The following is a 20,072-nucleotide window of genomic DNA, read 5'->3' on the forward strand; positions in this document are numbered from 1 at the left end:
TTCGATCAAAAGTAACGCGGCACTCTGTATAACTGTCCAGTAATAAATCCTTTTGAGATCGATCGGACAAAGCCACGTTGCAACGAAACTTTGCGATCTCGTCTTTACTCCCGTGGCGTGGAAATCAGTTTCATTTAACGTAGCGAACGTCAGAGAGTCTCTGAATGCGTTTTATTTGAGAACTTTATCGACGGATTGACCGGATTCTCCGATTGCTGCGAAAAGAGGAAATTTCTTATGCAGTTCTTCTCGCGTGGAAGTAAGGATCCCGGTGTATCGAGATTCCACTTTCAAACACGTAAACTCGCCCTTTCTTCACCATTGACTCGCCGCGGTGAAACGCCCCCCTTCCCCGTCCTTTTCGCTTCTCTCTCACGAGAAAGGAAAATATCTCTTTTCGTATAACCTTAATCGAGGCTGCATAAACACATAAAGCTGCTAAATGTGTTGTTCAATCCTCTTCCATGATATTCTAATCGGATCCGCGATCGGAAAGGAGCGGAAAACGCCTTGCGAGGAAAACGAAAGAGCGTGCAAAATTGATTGACCTTTCAGCATTCCGCGGATGCCGGCAACTTATAAAACTTCTTAACCAGCCACTCGAAGAAAGAGTTTTCTCGTCGCTCCTTTTTTACTGTGTCTGCATCGTAAGAAGCGGGGAGAGCAAGCGAAACTCGTTCCCTCCCTCCCTCCTTCTCTTCATTCCCTCCGTCTTTCTCTCTTGCCGCGCGTTTCCGTTTCCCCTTGTTTCACTAGACCCAACCGTCGCCCCGTATCCGCTTCCGTTGAATTTTACTACGGAAAGTTTGTACGGATCTCACGGAGCAGAGTATGAATAATCCAAGAAATTACCGTGAGATCTAACTGAGGATCCATCGAATTCACGTTGCTCCGTGAGGGCACTCCAAGTCTAACGATTACCTGTGTAAACTACGATTGACAAATAAAAATTAATGGAATCCAAGTGTAATTATATTTACGTAGCTCGGTTGTATTCTCAGAAATACCTGTATTTATTAATAAGAGAGAGAGAGAGAGAGAGAGAGAGAGGGGGGGGAGAGCTGTTCTTATTTATTTTATCTCTTTTGCGTTATAAAATGTATTAACTTAAGTTTTAAAGTTTTTAGACCGTTATATAGTTTTTAGTTACAAGCTATTTACGATCACGATACGTTACGCGTAAGGATTAAACGTTGGTGAAAGCTCATGCTCGTCTTGCGGATGACACCCTAAAATTTAAGCCACGCCGCGGAATCCGAGAGCAAGGGTAGCTTCCCTTTGACAGCGAACATTAGAACAAGAGTATCTAACTACGCTGCTAAATTCTATCAGGAGGGCGCGTTAATAGCATAATGGAATATTCTGGTAGTGCACGTTTCACGCTGGATGTCCGAGTAACTTCGCCATGAATATCTAAGGTATCCGCTTATCGATTCAGCGGCGCAACTCTTCCTTCGTCACGTCCCTTAAAAAATTCCGTTCGGTCGCGCGTAATTACCGCCGGACTCGTTAACACGCGAATCAGGAGATTCCACGAAAAAAAGTGTTCGCAATAGGATATCCATTAATACCGACGAGAGATCTGTCGCTCGGATTAAAAGCGAGCCGCGTGCGCAGATGGACGAGAGATTTGCCGAGAGCGTGCTAGAGACAGATCAATGTTACATTCTCCATGCGAAAGAGAGAGGAGGGATATAGGGGAGAAAAAGGGAGAGGGGAGAGCGAGAGAGAGAGAGAGAGAGAGAGAGAGAGAGAGAGAGAGAGAGAAAATCTTTTTTAAAAAGGGGATGGATACGTCAAACGAATAGTTTATTAGAATATAGGTCGCGCGGAATTACGCGACGCGCGTATTTTGCTGCTCGCGCGCCCGGCTCTGCCAAGCCCGGGGCGAATTCCTCGCATGTACGCGCGCGCATAACTAACGCGTTTCAATTGGGGTCGTGCAAAAAGGACGAGCACGTGGGCGTGCGCGTTTTTCATACGCCACGTGTAACAATGCTGCTGCGGGTATCATGGAGCAGTATCGTAGAAGCGTATACATCATCTCGCGACGTATCTCGCAATTTATGAAAAGTGTTTCTACATTAGATACGACAGCCTTTATTTAAAGTCTTTTCATAGGTGAACATCACCTCACAGTAATTTCCGATTTTTGCTTGGAAATGATCTCGTCTCGATTCTTTGGAATTATAAGAGATTGATAATACACGGAGAGAGAAGTCGAAATATTCAAAAGCAAATATTACTTGTGATGTTTTCTCCGATATTTATTGGTTAGTAAAAAATGGATTGTGATGATAAAATATACATTTCTGTGAAATATATCTCAAATTTTTTTAATTAATTGGTTTATTTGCTAGGAATAAAATTTTATTTCACCGTATTTATTAATGGATTTATTTTAGTGAAATAAATGTATTCACAAATAAATTTTTTAGTAATTTTTTTTCAATGTAAGGAAGCTTTGTTTTTAAATAGAGTTTTGGCATTTGCCGAGATATTTAGAGAGTGGTTTAGAAGTCTCGACCTTAATTTATTAGAAATAGATTGTGCATTTAAAGTTTATTTTTCTATTGAAGAGATTGAAGAGACTTATTTTTACTTATTGTAATTATTTTATACTCGGAGTTTTAAATTGCTGAAACGTTCAAATTTAAAATAATGTGAGAGACTGGCATGCAATCAATATTTTGTTGAAGAAAAAACGACCAAATCTGCAAATAAAAGAAGTAAAACCTGTACAGAAAGTGTATTTAATTAACAGATCGATTATTATGATGTGCAACTTTTCTGAAAATTAAGAGAAACGCAATTTCGTGTTGAGTTTTTTGCGAAATTGCCATCGTCGGTTACAATGACAACCGTGTCTACGGGATTTTATGTATATACAACTACGGGATTACGTATCCGCTTTACATTAATTACGCAGACGCAACTCAATCTCGGGGATTTAATTTGTTTTCAATTTATCTACCCCTCTCTCTCTTTCTCTCTTTTGAGAGCATAATTGAGGAAAGTTTACTCGATAGAAAAGGTTTATCTCATTGCACATTTAACCCTTTTTCTCGTAGCCTATCGCAGTGTATCTTTTATCTTTCACTTGTATACAAACGTTAAATTACATGCATTTGATTTTTTAGCTAACAGTTACTTTATAAAACATGATTTATGAGCCAGTTAAAATTATTAAAGAATTCCTGCTTGATGATATCTAATCTAGTCTAGTCACACACGTCAAATCGCGAAAATGTATCTAAGATTAATTTTTATTATATAAATTTTACGTGGAATTGGGTTAAGTCCGGGTGAGTGCGGTATAATTGCACAGGGTCACGCGGTCGGGACGTATTCAACGCGAACGCGTTTCGTAGCCGGTCGTTCCCACGCCGCGCCGCTGCACCGGCCGCGGATCGATACATCGAAGCGGTCATATCCGACTCCATAATTCAGCGCGTTTATTACGTAATCCTTTAATTCACGCCGATATAAATTAGAATAAGCCCCGACGGGGGTGGAGGCTGATGTCCGAGTGGATCTTCGTGTCCCGGGGATACCTGCGTGCGTAACGATGCGAGCGTGCGATAATGCGCTTTCGACGAAGCGTGATTTATCGCACGGCGAAGGAGACGGCGATAATTCTTTGGCCGTGTGACGCGCGCGATCCGCGCATACGAATTCGACGTGCGCTCGTCACGTTTGATAAGCTCCAGGAGATATAATTCATTCGCCTGTCGCGGACGTGCGTCCTCATCTGAAATCTGTTAAAGCTATGCTTCTCCCTCGTTCCCTCTCCCTCGTCGCTCGTTACGCAACGGCCGAGGCTTAAAGCCGAATTGCGTCAGCATGAACAATTTAAATCCGGTTGAATAATTCATCGTTAGATCATTGTCGACAGTGCATTTGCAAACAGAAGAAAGATTCCAATTAACGTTAATTGACGTCGATGTCATTTCCTAGAAACAAACTTCTATATTTTATGAAATAAATGATGATATAATGTGCATATAGAAATTATTGGGAAAATTTATTGCAATTTTAAGAGTTGATAGATGACAGAAGTTGTGAAATGTATCTTTGCAAAAACATATTATAAATAGATTGGCAAAGATATATATCTGCACTCTCAAACTTCTCCTTTGAGAATCAACAAAGTTTCTTTTGGAAAACTCCAGGGACCTAATTACACCTTAAATATCTTTCACCTGAACATTCTCATCGCTTTCTTATATATTTATTTCTTCGAGTAGTAAATAACAGGAACTTTTCTTCCGAAAAACGATTTTATTTCAATCTTGTGCTAAAAACTAATAAACTTGTGGAAATACACATATTAAAATAATTTGCTTATTCTTCTAAAAATCAGTTTCTTAAAAATTCATATTAATTAAAGGATTGTTTTTTAATTCCCAGTTTATATATTAAGAATTTTATTGAACGATAACTTTTATTGTACAGCGAAATTAACAATCATCGCAATTTTAACAGCATTGTTGGTCTCTCTAATTGTTTCTAATTTATCTATTGATTCAAACGTGTTTTATTATCGCAGTTACGCAGGAGGAGGGGGGGGGGCGGGAGACGGTCGGCGTTGCAGAGGGAGGGAGCCGCGAAAGAGCGTGATACTCTTCTCCTTGCTTCTCGTGCATAAACTACCCTAATGCATCTATCGTGAGAGTGTATCATCGCTCTCTGCAAATGACATCTCCGCCATTCATTGTTCCTTATCCGTGTTTTGTTCATTGTGCCGTCGCATGCAACAAAAGCGCTTTAACGACTTAATAGAGAAACTCCTTTTTCGCTCTATTCGCGATTTCTCCACGAAAAGTTTTCTCCCCCGCGCTCCCCTCATCGCACGCGATTCTCTCACACAAACAAAAGTAAATTATTACCCGCCGATCGCAATTATCATACGTTAATTATAATTTTAATGACGATGCGAATACGTTTCATCTCCCATCTCCCTTCTATCCACGGCGCTCTTTCTTTACATCGAAAGGCATCCGCGTTGCACTAATTAACGCGCTACCCATTTATTGTAATATCTGTATGCGCTGCATAGTGCAGTGACGTCACTTTGAAACACGATACCCACCTTTGAAGCCGTATATTGCGCTTGCTCGTAATTGTACCGACAATGAGCGCGCGCGTTCTGAAACCCGGTAATCGATTGGCGCGAACGCGTTTCTCTGTGCATGCGGGTGCGCGCGCGTGTGCTGCTTGCGCGCGGATTTGCACGTCAGATCGGAAATACAGGCGAATTAATCGCGAATGGTAATGGATTTTCATGGCAAACGGCTGAATTTTTCCCGCGCGCTGATTTCGCGCGTTAGTTTCGCGTCGCAGAGGAAATTGCGAAACGCGATGACCATTTAGAAAATATCGAATGCTACTCGGTATCTGATTCTTTTTTTATCAGAGGCGCGACATGTACCTTTTATCACCGTCGAACGTTATTATTGCACGACGAAAAACCCCTCGCGTGCGTCGCTTTATTTTCGACGTCGGAACTTCTTAATTTCATAATTAATCTTCCATTAACTAGAGACCCGCACGAATCCTTCGACGCTTTTAGTGCCTCGTCGATTATCGAACGCCGCCACCCCTCCCTCTTCTCCCTCCCTGACCTCTGTCGGGACATTTTGCCACGTATTCAATGAGAGCGGCATTCGAGACGGGTTAAAAGTAACCCCCGCATCCTCGCGCGCATAAACCGCCTTAATGCACCCTCGGCAGCAGGCCATTACACTACGCATCCCCCGCGTCCTCTCCTACCCTTCCTCCTCTGCTTTTCGGTTGCATAGCACTCGCGCATGCACACGGTATGCACGCGGCCATCTGTAGACACACATGCCAGCCTTCGTACATGTATTAAACCGCCACTATGCCCATCCCCTGCACACATATTTACGCCTGTATCGACCAAGGTAGTGTTAGTAGGTAGTGAAATTTACACTACCGCGGCCGATACATTATTTCCACGAGCATTAACGCGCCGACATTATTGCACTTTCCCCAACCTCGCTTTCCCTCAACCCCCAACTCGCGATCCTATCCTCCCGTCCTCGAACCGACCGTCGGGAATTGCTCGGCTTCCCCCAACAATGGATCATCACGTCTTCGTACGTGTCGGTGAAAGGAAAAAATTCGCCCGCCAGCAGGACTGCGAATGCCTGAATATCGCTTCGAGGATGTATGCTGCTGCTTGTCCTTTGTCGTCGGGGATCGCGCTTTAGAATGGCTCGTTTTCACCGCACAATCGTCGCCCGTGACGAGCAGCTAGCGATATCGCTCGTGGCTAATATATTCGCATGAAATACGGAAAAAGAGAATGAATTTCTGTCCTCGGATAATCAGTCGCGAGCATCGTGTCGCACGATTTTTGCGTTTTAAATTCAGGCAGGAATAGAAAAGTAAATTTATATGTTACAGTGAAAAAAGTATACCGAGAAACTATATGCAGGATAGATTGTAAATTTTTTATTTTTTATTTTTTTCTATTAGGAACGAAGTATATTTTTTGATTGTGTGTGTTATCTTTCGCTATTCCATATAAACTATTCTGTTTGAATTCATTTTTAATGCATCTTTCACATGTTTATGTGTCGCGTTGCTGTATGTATACTCGCGTGTTGCAGAAAATTAATTATTAAAAGCACGAATGGGTTAAAAAGATTTTTGCCATTAATTTGCAACAAGTTGGAACTCTAATGAGTCAATCTCGGAATTGCGTATATTTGCGTCTATTAATTATTTATCGTGTCTCTTTCTCTCTCATTCGATGAAATTCGCTCGACAGGCAAACTCCGATACCCCCGAGATCGTTCCTTTCCGGTGTGAGAGACGGTGGAATGAATTTTCACTCTGCGATGTTGATGGCCGTGGAACATACGTCGATACCTTTTATTGGCGCCTGCTTCTCGTGTCGTCACCCACTCATATTTTTGCCGAGCGATGTATGTTCTCTTCTGCTCTCGCTTCGCCTCTTTTTCCCTGAAAATTCAACACCGAGCTCTGATGTAACTGGGGCCGTTTTAACTGCCGATAGTGCCTACAAAGATATTGTGATCTGAGACAATATTTACCGGATGGATATGCGAAAACACTTGATAAAATCAAAATTAACAAAAATTTTAATCAAGTACAACGTCGTGTCAAATTTAAAAGTCTATTGTCGAAGCTTTGTTTGTTGAATATATCAAAATCTAATTTTTTTTTAAAGAATTATCGATATTTGTTGAGAGAGCATCGTTTCTTTTCAATCAGAAGGGACTTTGTATAACTTCTAGCTTCGAGAAATGTTTTTCTTCCAAAAATGAAAAATTACTTTCAAAATTTATCGTCATTTTAATATTTCTCACGCGGCGTAACCTGAGAATTGTAAGAATGCTTCGTGAGTTTTGAAACGATTTTGAACATGACCGGCATCATCGAGCAGATCGGACGATCTGTTCTCATGTTTATGCTTACCAGTGTGCATGCATGTTCTGAGTTGTGATTACTTAGAAACGTCGAACAGTCGCAAGTAGTTTCGAAACTTTGCCTGCACATCTCGGGCACATCCCCAATATCGGAATTTATAAATAATTTTGAAAGCTGCGGCGACTGTATGCTGGGTTTTTCTATCTGACGCGTGCGGAGTACGAGGGGAGGAAAGAGGGATGATCGTTGAGGCGCATCTCGTTCATGTAATTCAGATACAGTAGCATTGATATTATCCTCTTGAAAAATAACAATCTACAATTTCTTATGGAAATGTTTCACGCTTATTTCTCAGGCAGTATTATAAATAAATATTATAAATAACAGGCAGAGAAAGATAATGTTGCTTGTGATACATTTCCTGCATTTCGTAAAATTTAAACTCGAATATTTTAGGTAGATATGTCAAATGTGTGTTTGCCATAATTTTATAAAAATTATAAACTACATTGAGAAATACTATTTGCGCGTGTGCGAATTAACTGCTAGTTAAGGATTGTAAATTTATTGTGAAAATATAATCATTTAGAAATTATGTACAATTATTTAAGTGAATGTTAAATGCTGATCTTTTTCGGAGAAAAACAAGAAACAAATAATTTTTTTTTAGATGCGATATAATAAAATTTCGCGTGCTTTCAAAAAACTATCTACATCTGCAACTCTTCGATTCTGTATTCTCCCGTGGAAACATTTGCTACGAAACTGCGTGAAAACTTTCAAACACTTGTTATTACAGTTTTGTAAATTTGATAAAAAAAGATAAAAAAAATACAATCCATAAAGAAAGAGGTCGTTATTTAAAGTACATTTGTGAGGCACGGGTACTTCGGCATTGCGTGTGCAAGTCGAAACGGTTACACAACTTGCTTAACTGGCGCAGTTAACTACGGCGCGTTAACTTCATTGCTGTTACTTCTAAAATTTCATTCCGAAGTTTCACGACTCGACACGGAGGAGCTTACGGTAATCGTAATTGCACAACGCCTTATACGTAGAAGAGAAAGCATATTCGAAGGACTTTTGGAATAATTAGAAATATTTGTGTCTATTGTTACGAAAGATTTTTCTAAATACGATAGATTATGATGCTAAAAACGGGCGATGTTGTTGGTTGTATGTTTTTTTGTATAATATGATAATATTGCGAAAATTACGACGAAAGTTTTGTTTGTATCTTAACGCATTGCGTGATAATGAAGACAGACGTGCTGTTTGCTGTTTTTTTACATTGTTTTTTACATTTTTTTTACATATATCTTCTTACAAATAATAACTATATGATTTTTAGAAAAATTTTTATTGTTTGTCTTTGGAATATGCTCAATTCTTTTACAATTTGTTATGCGAGCTAATACTCGATCATTTTATTCCCGCAGTGGATTAAGAATTTCTAGTCGCAAAGCGTTTGCAAGAGCATATTTTATATTCGCACGCTTATCTTCAACTAAGACATCTGGCAAGTGTAGGGAAAATATATTCTTTTTATCTGCTCCATCTTCTTTACATACATGCATGGCATTGAACAGCGTAGTGCGCTGTATATATTTTGCAAGTTTTCTCCAAGTTTCGCAATTCTCGTGCGATTTTATCCCTTTCTCGGAATATTAACAAAAAAACTTGGCAAAGCTGCGAAGCAATTTACGAGCACAACGAGGTTTTCTATTTCCTTTTTTTCCTCCCGATTTTTTTTATTTTCTTGAGCGAAGTCGATAAAAGCGAGAACTCCCGATGGAGTGGTCGAAACGCAATTTTTGTAGAACTTCGGTCCTTTCTGCGCAAACTTTTGGCGTCGATACTTTTTCAAATCGATTGAATTACGAAGGAGTACCTTCCATCGAACTATTTCAATGCGCTCTTTAAAAAGCGCATTAAAGGATCACGAACTTGGGCACTCCGCCGTTTAGCCCATGAGATTCTATATAGGAATAAGAATCGCAAACTTTCACCGATGAAATATCGAATAGCCGTAGCGGCGATATTCAAAAATATTATCAGACATTATGTTATATAAAAATCAATCGTCGTCAAAAACTCGACGGGATGCTTTAGAATACAAATGTCAGAAATAATACAACAATTCCTAACATATATTATAATTTTATTATGTATTGTGTATTTTTATCAGTGTTTCTTAAAATATTTTGCTTGATAAAACTGTCTTAAATTTAAAAATATTTTGAATTTTATATTTTAGTAGTCTTAATTTTATAAGTAAAATTTCTCACTCTTTTTTATTATGTTCTTTTTGTTCATTAATTAGGGATATAGTTTTTCCACATAGATTTCTGCTGTTAATATTCAAAAATATTATCAGACATTATGTTATATAAAAATCAATCGTCGTCAAAAACTCGACGGGATGCTTTAGAATACAAATGTCAGAAATAATACAACAATTCCTAACATATATTATAATTTTATTATGTATTGTGTATTTTTATCAGTGTTTCTTAAAATATTTTGCTTGATAAAACTGTCTTAAATTTAAAAATATTTTGAATTTTATATTTTAGTAGTCTTAATTTTATAAGTAAAATTTCTCACTCTTTTTTATTATGTTCTTTTTGTTCATTAATTAGGGATATAGTTTTTCCACATAGATTTCTGCTGTTAATCGCATTCTTCGTCGCGAGTCTCTAAATTTGGATACTACGAGACGTTTTTACGTCTGATGAATAATTGAGAATATCTACTGGATGTTCGCGTCAGATAATTTCTCGACGGAATTGCTCAAAACGCGACTCGTAGCGAATTTCCCCGGGCAATTTCTAGTTGCCTGCCTTTTCTCGATTGACTGCGAAACTGACTACGATTTTTCGAGGATACGTAGCGACGTATTTTTAGGACAATTTGACAACGAGAATGATAAAGTGAAACGGTATGAATTTCTCGGAAATGACCGCAAAGGTCCTCGTCGCTTTTACGTCACTGCTACTCTTTTTCTCTCTCTTACTCACACATTCACATTTTTCTTTGCAAAAAAATACTCTTCCTCCATGAAGAGACGCAAGTAAATCTTTCCTCGCCCTTTAATACGAACACGTATAGAAGTTGATCCACTTAAGACATGAAACATGATTATAGCGGAAATTAGGGAAGCTACGTAGGAAGCTACCAGGAATAAATTGGACAAGTTAGGAGGATGTAGGATTTTTCTCTTGTCATGCTTTTTTTCTCCAAGAGAAGTTAATTTATTTAGTGATTGATGTTTCCTTGTTATTAATTTTGTTACTTTATTTGTTACTGACTGAAAATTAATCTAAAGACTTATAATTTTCATGAGAATTTATTAATGAAGTTTTTTTTAATGCTTAATAAATTTTGCAACAATGAATACATATAGGATTACTCCTGTCGTGTTTTATAAAACTCAAATTTATATATTCTCTTTTAATATATCAAATCTTGTGTATGGGAAATATTATATATTTAGATAAATCGCGAAACCTATGAATAAATTTTTATAATTGCGAGTTAGAAGATTCTATTAGTTGTAATTGGATTAATTTCTCGAGAGTTTGGGCGTGCTGCCGTGCCGGGGCGAAATTTCTCATTTGTCACTCGCAATATTAAGTCAAAATTGAAGGCCCGTTTCGAGGAGCACTCGATCAAAGCGACATATAACGTGTTGCTAAGTTTTCCCCCGCGTTTTAAATTTGCGCGTTGTCGCTCCATCGCGCGGGCGATCCATCATCTTCTTGTCGGCGAAAACTCGAGCTCGCGACTAATATGAAGCAACCGTCGTCCCTGTTTCGCTATCCCATTTCGCACCAAGAGTAATGCGCATAGCCGATGAAACCAACAGTAGCCATAACTTCGCTGCCGCGGGACTGACTGAGAGCCAAATAAATGACTAAATATTCCACGCGGCTAGAGAAGCGCACGCTCGTCGGTCAAAATCAGACGGGATTCAGAGAATGCAAATGCGGTATAAATCAGAACGTAATGTAATACGCGGAATATGAATGTAATATCATTACTACCACACGTCTACGTGATTAGATATAAGGGAATGAAAGAACATATTTTCTGAATAGATTTTTATTAAACCACGTTTATTAATTTTTTGCGGCCATAGAGAAATATAATATTTAAATTTTATCCTGAAAATTATAGTAGCTCCATTTTTTACGTAAACGACTACTTGGGATGATTTTTATAATCAAAAGTTATTGTTAACTATATTATTAATATACATTTTTATTAATTTGTTATATTGTATAAATATAAAAATTATATATATATAATTTATAATATAAGCTTTTGATAAATTTGATTGATTGACTTTATAACATAGATTAATTCATTTGGAGTGATTTCTACACCCCAGCTAATTTTAACAGATCGAAACTATAAATGTATGAGTCACGGTATGGCTTTTGAATCACTAAAAAAATTTACTGTGACGTGAGCTTTATTTTTTCGATATTAGAGTGTAAAAAAATATTCCAGATGACTGTTCTCGAGTTAATGACCAAATATTTTAATTAGTTACATCTACTACTTATTTTAACGTTTATCTGTTCTCCACAACATTAACTTTTGCTTACTTCATTATTCTCAGCTTTTAAGCTGTACTCTGTATAGTTGTAAGAGAGACATGCATGGCGTGGCAGTCAATCCATGTTTCACAGACGATCCTTTGCGCAATGTCGTCCTACCGTTCCAATATCCGAGCCATAATTTTAATGAAATTCCTGGGAACACATCGCAGTCTCCGAATTTCAATCCTTTATAAAAAAAACGGGTCAGCTCGTCTCCACGCGCGCGTTGCGGAGAAAACCCTACGACGTCGCCGATATTTTATTTTTCCTCGGTCCAGGAACGCGGTCAAAGTGCCGCTCGCTGAGAAAAAAAAAACGTATCCCGAAACAGAAAATAGCGCTCGCTAGAGGGCAGTGTACGGATAAAAATTCCCGAAGGATAATAGGAATTTTTCGCCGAGATAAACGCGCGTCGCGTGTTAGTTCGAAGCGGGGCTTATGCAATCGAAGCGCAACGTTAGTATTCATATGAGGAACGCAAAACAGAACAAAACCGAGACCAAACTGTAATCCATTCGAAATCGATAGTTTAATCATTCTTCATACTGAAATCGACAGCATGACAATGAATCGTGTAAAATGTTACACCTAACTTTTTGAAGTTTTGAACAAATCACCAATAAATTTATTAGGTTTAGGCAGATTTGAAAAATAATCATTACGAAAAAAATTGCTTGCAACAATAATAATATAGATTTCAATTTCTCGTGAACTTCGCCAACGATGTGTTAAATTATGAGAGTAACATTTCAGTTCGGACTATCGATTTGTTGCATCCGCAATTGTTAGAATTATGCCTTAATAATTTACTATTATGCAGACAGCAACAGTAATAGGAACTGCTAAATAACGAATATACATCCAACTGTTTATTGTTACATGCACAGTCATTTAATGGTAATTTCATAACAGGCGCTCGTTTAATTCGTGCATTTACGATTAATTCTGTCGGGATAATGGTTCCAGTTCCTTTCTCTCGCCTCCCTCCCCGCCGAGGTAATTACTTTAGTGCATTTGCCGTGCCTCGATGTATGAGAATATTTCGCCGTGTTCCAGGGCGTATATGATTCGCGCGTTAATTAATATCCCTTCGTGAACCGCGGGCGTTGCAAGATTTATAGCTCACAAGGTGTAGCAGAAATTTTCCTGACGCGCGGAATGAAATGTGGAATTACTATGCCAAGGGTCTTAGTACGCCGTTTACGCTAGCTATGACGGGAATATGAGAGAGGCGGAACAGAACTCTCGCGGCGGCAGCTGGTGCACCCCGCGGAAGTTCCACACGTTTCGACGCGGCGTCATGGGATTTTTGCTTGTTCATGTCCGCCTGATGAATTAAGAGATCCCGTCAGCAATAATTTCTCAAGGCCTTCTTTCTGTTTTTGCAATTCAACGCTGGTAAATTAACGGAGAATATCTCGTATTTCGATTTCATATTATAATTAATAATACCCGATGTGTATTGATAGTACTCTGAACTTCACAAATATTATGTTACGTTGTAAAACGAGGATTAAAATAAAAACTGGAATCATGATCGATGTTGTAAGTATATTTAATCATTAAAAGGTCGAAGATACACACAAAAATATCCATTTTACTGATACAGAAAAGCGATTATTAATTTTTTTAGCCAGTAGTTATTTTTAACATATTTTTTTGTTTTCAAATATATTTATCACAAATTTTAGAGAAAGAAACTCATTGTCATCTAAAAAGAAATATACTTTTTTTTAGAACATTATTGAATAAAATTAGAATAATAAGCAAATCAAATTTTTATTTTAACATTTACAATTAAAATATTAAATTATGTGAATAAATTTGATGCTTTTAATGAAATTATCATAAATTTATGGATATATATGGATATATATGGAAAAACTATGAGAGAGAGAGAGAGAGAGAGAGAGAGAGAGAGAGAGAGGGAGAGAGTAAACTTTTGAAATATCTAATACTTTAAGTAATCTGTAGTCTATATTCCGTGTGTGTACAAAATTTAAAAATATATTATTAAGGAAATATTTTTTTTGTAAAGATAAAACTATTTTTAAAAAACTAAAATTGAGTAATCGCTTTTTATAACACGAGACTGATATTTTTCTGCATGTTTTCATTATTGAAGATAAAGAAAATTATGCTACATTGAAACAATTGTCCATTATACTTTCTGAAAATACTTCTTATCATTGACTTGCACTACTGATCCGACTAACGATATGAAAAGACAAAGAGACAATAAAATCCCCCGTCATTTATCTTTAGACCATCTGTCGTGAGACACAGACGGGTCTTAGCAAACGTTTTAATCCTCGTAATTTCTTACGATGCAAAGGTCCAATATTGTGTCCGCGTTGTGATCCGCGTCCTAAGACACCTCGGAGCGATGGTAGGGCACACGGGCGCAGACGAGAAAAAGCATCGTCTGCGCGAAGAGAAGACATGGATAGATGAATGAGCGCGATGGTGAAGAAGGAGCAAGGGAACGCGAAGGCGAGGAGCTCGGGAACAAGAACTCGTAAGGGGTGGCGAGCCGCTGGGTGGAAGAATACACTCTTGATGCCGGCGATGATGGTGGCGGCGGCGTCGTCGGGATGGGATAAAACCATCGCCACGGTTGCCGTCGCCGTCTTTTTTCGTTGTTGTCGTCGCGGCGTTGTTCCGTTGTTCCCTTCGCTTCCATTAAACCGGCCGGTATTAATTCCGTCGCCGCGACAGCGAGTGAATACACCTGTGCGAGACGCCGAGACCTTTGAACCTGGTTTAATGCGGCTGGTCTGTATAAAAATACATACCTTTGATTATGCTCGCGCTAATGATCCGCGTCGCATGTCGTTTTTTTTGTCGCTCGTAAATTCGCGAAAGCGATTTGAACTCTGAAAACTCCAGGAAAATTCCTTCGGCTTTTTATTTAGTTACGTCGTATACGTATTTGTAAACTTATTTCATACCGCTGCAAATTGCTCGTGCAGAATTACTCGTGAGAAATGTTTTAATAGCACGGATAGCATATTAGAAAGTTCGAAATTAACTTTGCAGCTCTCCTCCGCATTGGATATTTTCATGATTATTCCTCATCTCAAAATTTACCGAGTATACTCAACAATTAAAATATTTTCCCACATTAGCGAAATGTCATCGTCGGGTAATTTTATTTCACTCATTCGCCCTATTGTGTTTCAACTCCCTATGTTTTCAGTAGTACATTAACCTTGCGCGGATCGCGTTCCGCCGTGTAGATGTAATCTCGCGGCAATTTGGACGGGGCCGAAAGTTATAAAACAAGTCGTAAATCCGCGAATTTGCCGCGGCTTATGAGGGCGGAATCTGCATCTGGCTCGTGGCACGGAAATGCTGTATTATTCATGCGAATAATCTCACAAAGGAGATACGTGAGGGGGTGGGCCGCCCGTGCAAATCGGGGGAACGCACCCAACAAGCAGTCGATATTTTCGCGATTATTCGTTCGACATGCGCGCCCGCCGCAATTTGATTCATCGCACCTAAGGCCAATCCTTATAGAATATTCTCCGAATCCCCCCCGGGCGCGAGCAAGTGATTTAGTAAGGCGAGTTTACGGTGCCGTTTTGTTACCGCCGCCGTGTGAATTATACACGAGTCGGACTCCTCTCGCATTCGGGCACGTACACCTAATTCCCCATCCACGTTACCGCGCCTTTAAACATGAAAGCCGCCGCGGCGTTGCGTTTAATATCACGTTACGCGCTTACGCAAACCGTAACGTGTTAATTAATTCGTAGCTTGCGCGTAGAACACTGTGAAACTGTATCTGCAGCTTCCGTAGATAGTAGAATTTTGCGAAGATTATAGATTTTTTTTTAAGAATATGAATGTTATATTCCAACGTTACCAGAAATATATTAACAATTTCGTAGGCTATTCTTTTATTACATTTGAGTATCTGTGTAGAATTAGAGCACGATTCTTTTATTGGTTTAAAGTTCTTTATTCTTGTTGTTTGTTCTTAATTCTTGTGTAAAATTACCAAAATACCTTCAGCTTGACTTTTAGCAACTACATGATAGCTGATTGCAGAAAAACATGCCCTATTTTTCTTAATAAACCGAAATATAAGGGAGGAATATTGGATGAATGACTTTTGCTTTTTATGAATTCTAATTATAAGTTAATCAATTGCTGTAACAATATTAACTCACACAATCCGATTTGGGGTGTGCTGTTTTTCTTTTTTTATCATATCCTATTTAAAAGCGCGTCTTTGATCGAGTATCTTCGACAGCTTCGACATTTTGCTTGAAAATAACTGGGTCATAGGCTCTGTGTATTATTAAGTCCATTTCGGTCCGATCGATTCATTCTTGTCTGTTTTTTCGCCCGTCGCTTCTATCCGATTCTCGCGTCCCGTCGCGAGGAAATGGTACATCGGATACTCGATCTCGTTCGTAAACTTAATTGTGAGAAAGTGGGATAGAATTGCTTTCTGGTGATCCGTTTCATCGATGATGCTCGATAAGGACAGTTTCACGGAACAGAAGAGACACGAGTGTTTCGCTTAGTTCTTGCCGGACATGAGCGTAACTTTCAGGATACATTTTCAAAATATTTTCCTTTAGGAATCTTTAAATTTTCAGATTAATTCTTTGGTAATTTCAGGAATGTTCAAGTCATTTTGGAGCATATATATTTCGGCTAACGAGCGCAAGAAATTGATAAAATATAAGAAATAGCGATGGTTTTTTAGTTAATTTTCTTCTCTTTTAGAATAATATTCTAGTTTTAACGAACTTCAAATTAATTAAGTGTTATTCTTTATAACTTTTTTTACAGATAGGAATAGAAATAGTTTTATTCCATATTTTTCTTCTAATATTATTCAATTTACATTAATGAAATTATTATATTATTGAGATGAGACGATATTAACTGGTCATGATTAATTAATAATAGAAAGAAACACAAAACAAAAAATTCGGATATTTTTACTATAGAAAACTTTATTTCTTTAAATTAACGCTTTATTTTTTCTTACATTGGAGGAGATGCACGTGCATTCCTTTATACTTGCTGTATGAGTAGAAGCTGTATGAGTAGAAAAATATTCAGCAAAGAAATAACCGGAGACGAACGAAGGTAGAAGAACTACATCTTCGCGTTCGCTCGTGTATACACGAACGAAGTGCATAAGGGTGTTGTGTAGGTCACCCTTTGGCTTTGCCGTGATGCAACCGCGGCGCCGTGAAGCGAATCGAATGCTCCAGATTCGGTCTCTTTGAATGAAGTCCGTAAAGGACATGGTGAAAAACGCGAACATTTTTATCTCTATAAAAAGAACGTTGCTCAATATGCAGGGATGAACACCTTGGCGTCGAGTGATTCGCACTTTCGTGATCGCAGATCGGTGTCCTGTTTAACGGTTATCGATATGTCTTATGTAACCTTTATCTCCACGTGCTGTCGCTTATAATACGTTCAGAATTTTACTATATTTCTTTTATAGCGATTGAAACCATATGTTTAAGTGACGTACGATGTTATAAATTGTGCGAATTAATTTTTGTTAAACACAAAAATTTGATTTTTTTTTAACTTTTTGCAAGAAAAAAAATTTAATTTTTGGCAAAAGTAAATCTGATTATTATGACATAAATATGACAAGAGAAATTAATAAATAAATTAATAATATAATTAGTATATTAAATACTATATTTTTACGCTAAATGAAAGAAAATTATTTTTACAATTAGAAATATTGGATGCATGAAAGTGTCAATTATCTTTTTTTGCGATAAAGAGATATCAAGAGTGCAACTTGCTTGTATTAGCATAAAAAAGAGTCTCTGTATATTCAACTGCGATTTCCAACGAATCTGTTCAAGGACCTCGGCGAGGTCGAGGAACTCCGTGGCTCGCGAACGGCAAAAAACGCGCGCGCAAACGCAAGCGAGGGCATTTCCGATACTCCAAGCGCCAAGCTGGTGTGGCACGCATGTTTCACGATTATGTACGTCGCTCGACGTGCACCGTCTGGGAGGACTTTCATTGAGCGGACAAACCCCCAGGCACGGATTCGAGAGGGAGGAAAAAAAAATTGTCGATACGGGGCGTAGAGGATTGGCGTGCAAGTGGGATGGGGTTGGCTGGTGTCGAGAGGGGAAAGGGGGCCGGTATGAGGACGAGGTTGGACGTGGAACGGGCAGTCTGCCAGGAAAGAGGACGGGGGTTGAGGAGAAATCGAAAGGTGGGATGAGGCCCGTACGACGAGGACGGGGACAGACAACGGTTTTGCGTTGAGGGACGAGGAGTGAGAGGAAGAGATACGGAGAGAAAGAGAGAGGTAGAGACAGATAAAGAGCGAGTGAGAGCGAGAGAGATAGAGAAAGGAGAGAAGTGGGAAGGCAGGGATCGGAGTTGGCTCCGGGATAGCGGTATAGCGGACGGGTTGATTGATTGGGCACGCTTGTATTGTTTCAGGAGGAAGCTGAATCGACGTAACGCTCCACGCCAGGATGGCCGGTTGGCCGTTCAGCACCGCACTGCTGTTCAGCATCCTCATCCTTGTTCGCGGTAAGTAAGAACATGAGGGGGCTGTGTCCTCTAGCTTTTACCGAGCGAATCCAATTCGTTGGGCCGTGCCCATGCAAATGATCCAGGTGCCGTCTCGCGCGCGCTCGTTACGATGATAATTCAGCTGCGCTCTTTAAAAATCAATTTCTTTGGCTTTAAATTGCACGGGTTACCCTATCGGGTTCGGCTTCGATGGTTGAATTTAATGAATTCTTGAAGTGCGCGATGGTAGCCTGCAGAGAAAGGACTCGCAATGCTCTCGTGCTGATAATTAACGGTAGATGGTACCCTGTCACGAATGTTACATGAGATAAGAGACAATGTCGGAGCGCAACAGTAATTTATGACGATTCGTACCATTAATTAATGAGGCTGATTTGAATTAAAAGTTTACGTTAGCTTGGAAGCGTGTGCCTTTTCAAAGTATTCGACAAGAATTGTAGAATTACCTTTTTGAGTAAAATGGCAAAACACTGTATCGGGAATTATCTATTTTCTCTGTGACAACGGTGACACACGGCTGTTAGATCACACATAAAATTTAACAGTATCATACGATTGCATATCGCACGCGCATATAGTGTGCGTGATAAGCCATATGTGTAAACTCTGTCACAAATGCGCGGCTGCTTTTGTGAGAAAATAAACGTGCTGGCCTATTACTTGCGTTCTACAATTCAAATGCATGCATTTGCAATGTGCCCTCTACATTCTGTAACGAGATTCGACTAATTTGCGATTACATCCGCGAAGTTCCTCCACCTCGTGGAAATAAACGCGAAGCGTGTTATATAAAATGTCCGACGAGAAATGCGGGCTCCGAAATTGCCGTTGTTTATGAATTATTATTATTACACGGAAAGAAGGGTTTTGCTGAATTATTTAAAAATTTTGCTAGATACAGATCTGATAATAATTTTCATTAAATTTTTATTAAATTACCGTTATATAGGATACTCAATATCACTTCTCATGTTTCAGCGTCGTACGTAATTATTTTGGTAGCCCAATAAAGTTATTTTCCGATTTGTATCTAGCTACAATTTTTGAATTTAGATTCGACACAATCATTTTCCGTGTGAACTTCGAATAGATTTGAGGTTTGATGGTGTAGAAAAAGGAATAAGAATTTGCATTAGGCAGAAATATGCAATAGAAAGTTATTTTTTTCACAAAAAAAAGGTAAAAGATAAAATTTTTACCATAAATTAAACGTTACCATAAATAGCAACTGAAAGTTTATATTACACAGTTGTGAAAATATAGAATATTTTTGGTTTACACTAAATTTAAGTCATGTAGGAATTGATTTTTTAAACGTTGATTACCTGTGATGCATCCGCGACAGCGAGCGCGCTGCAATTGGTCGCGATGCGAATCGTCGTGGTTTCGCGCAAAACGGTCCGTACAGACCGAATCGTATTTTTTACTCGATTTTTGTGGCCGCCCGCGTAACGGCTCGCTTTACAGGCGCTTACAGGCGTATTCGTTACCTTCCGA

General features: G+C 38.8%; 1 protein-coding gene across 3 annotated transcripts in view; it reads left to right on the forward strand.

Annotated features, from left to right (window-relative positions):
- LOC105839353 (Down syndrome cell adhesion molecule-like protein Dscam2) overlaps window positions 1-20,072 on the forward strand; it is a 146,516-nt gene that overhangs the window by 4,827 nt on the left and 121,617 nt on the right. For all 3 annotated transcript variants that reach the window (XM_036291265.1, XM_036291266.1, XM_012685613.3), the window contains exon 2: window positions 18,480-18,572. In XM_036291265.1, coding sequence (XP_036147158.1) covers window positions 18,515-18,572 — 58 coding nt within the window. In that variant the 5' untranslated portion in view covers window positions 18,480-18,514. The remainder of the gene's footprint in view (window positions 1-18,479; window positions 18,573-20,072) is intronic.

This window comes from Monomorium pharaonis, chromosome 8 (assembly GCF_013373865.1).
Source record: "Monomorium pharaonis isolate MP-MQ-018 chromosome 8, ASM1337386v2, whole genome shotgun sequence".
NCBI lineage: Eukaryota > Metazoa > Arthropoda > Insecta > Hymenoptera > Formicidae > Monomorium > Monomorium pharaonis.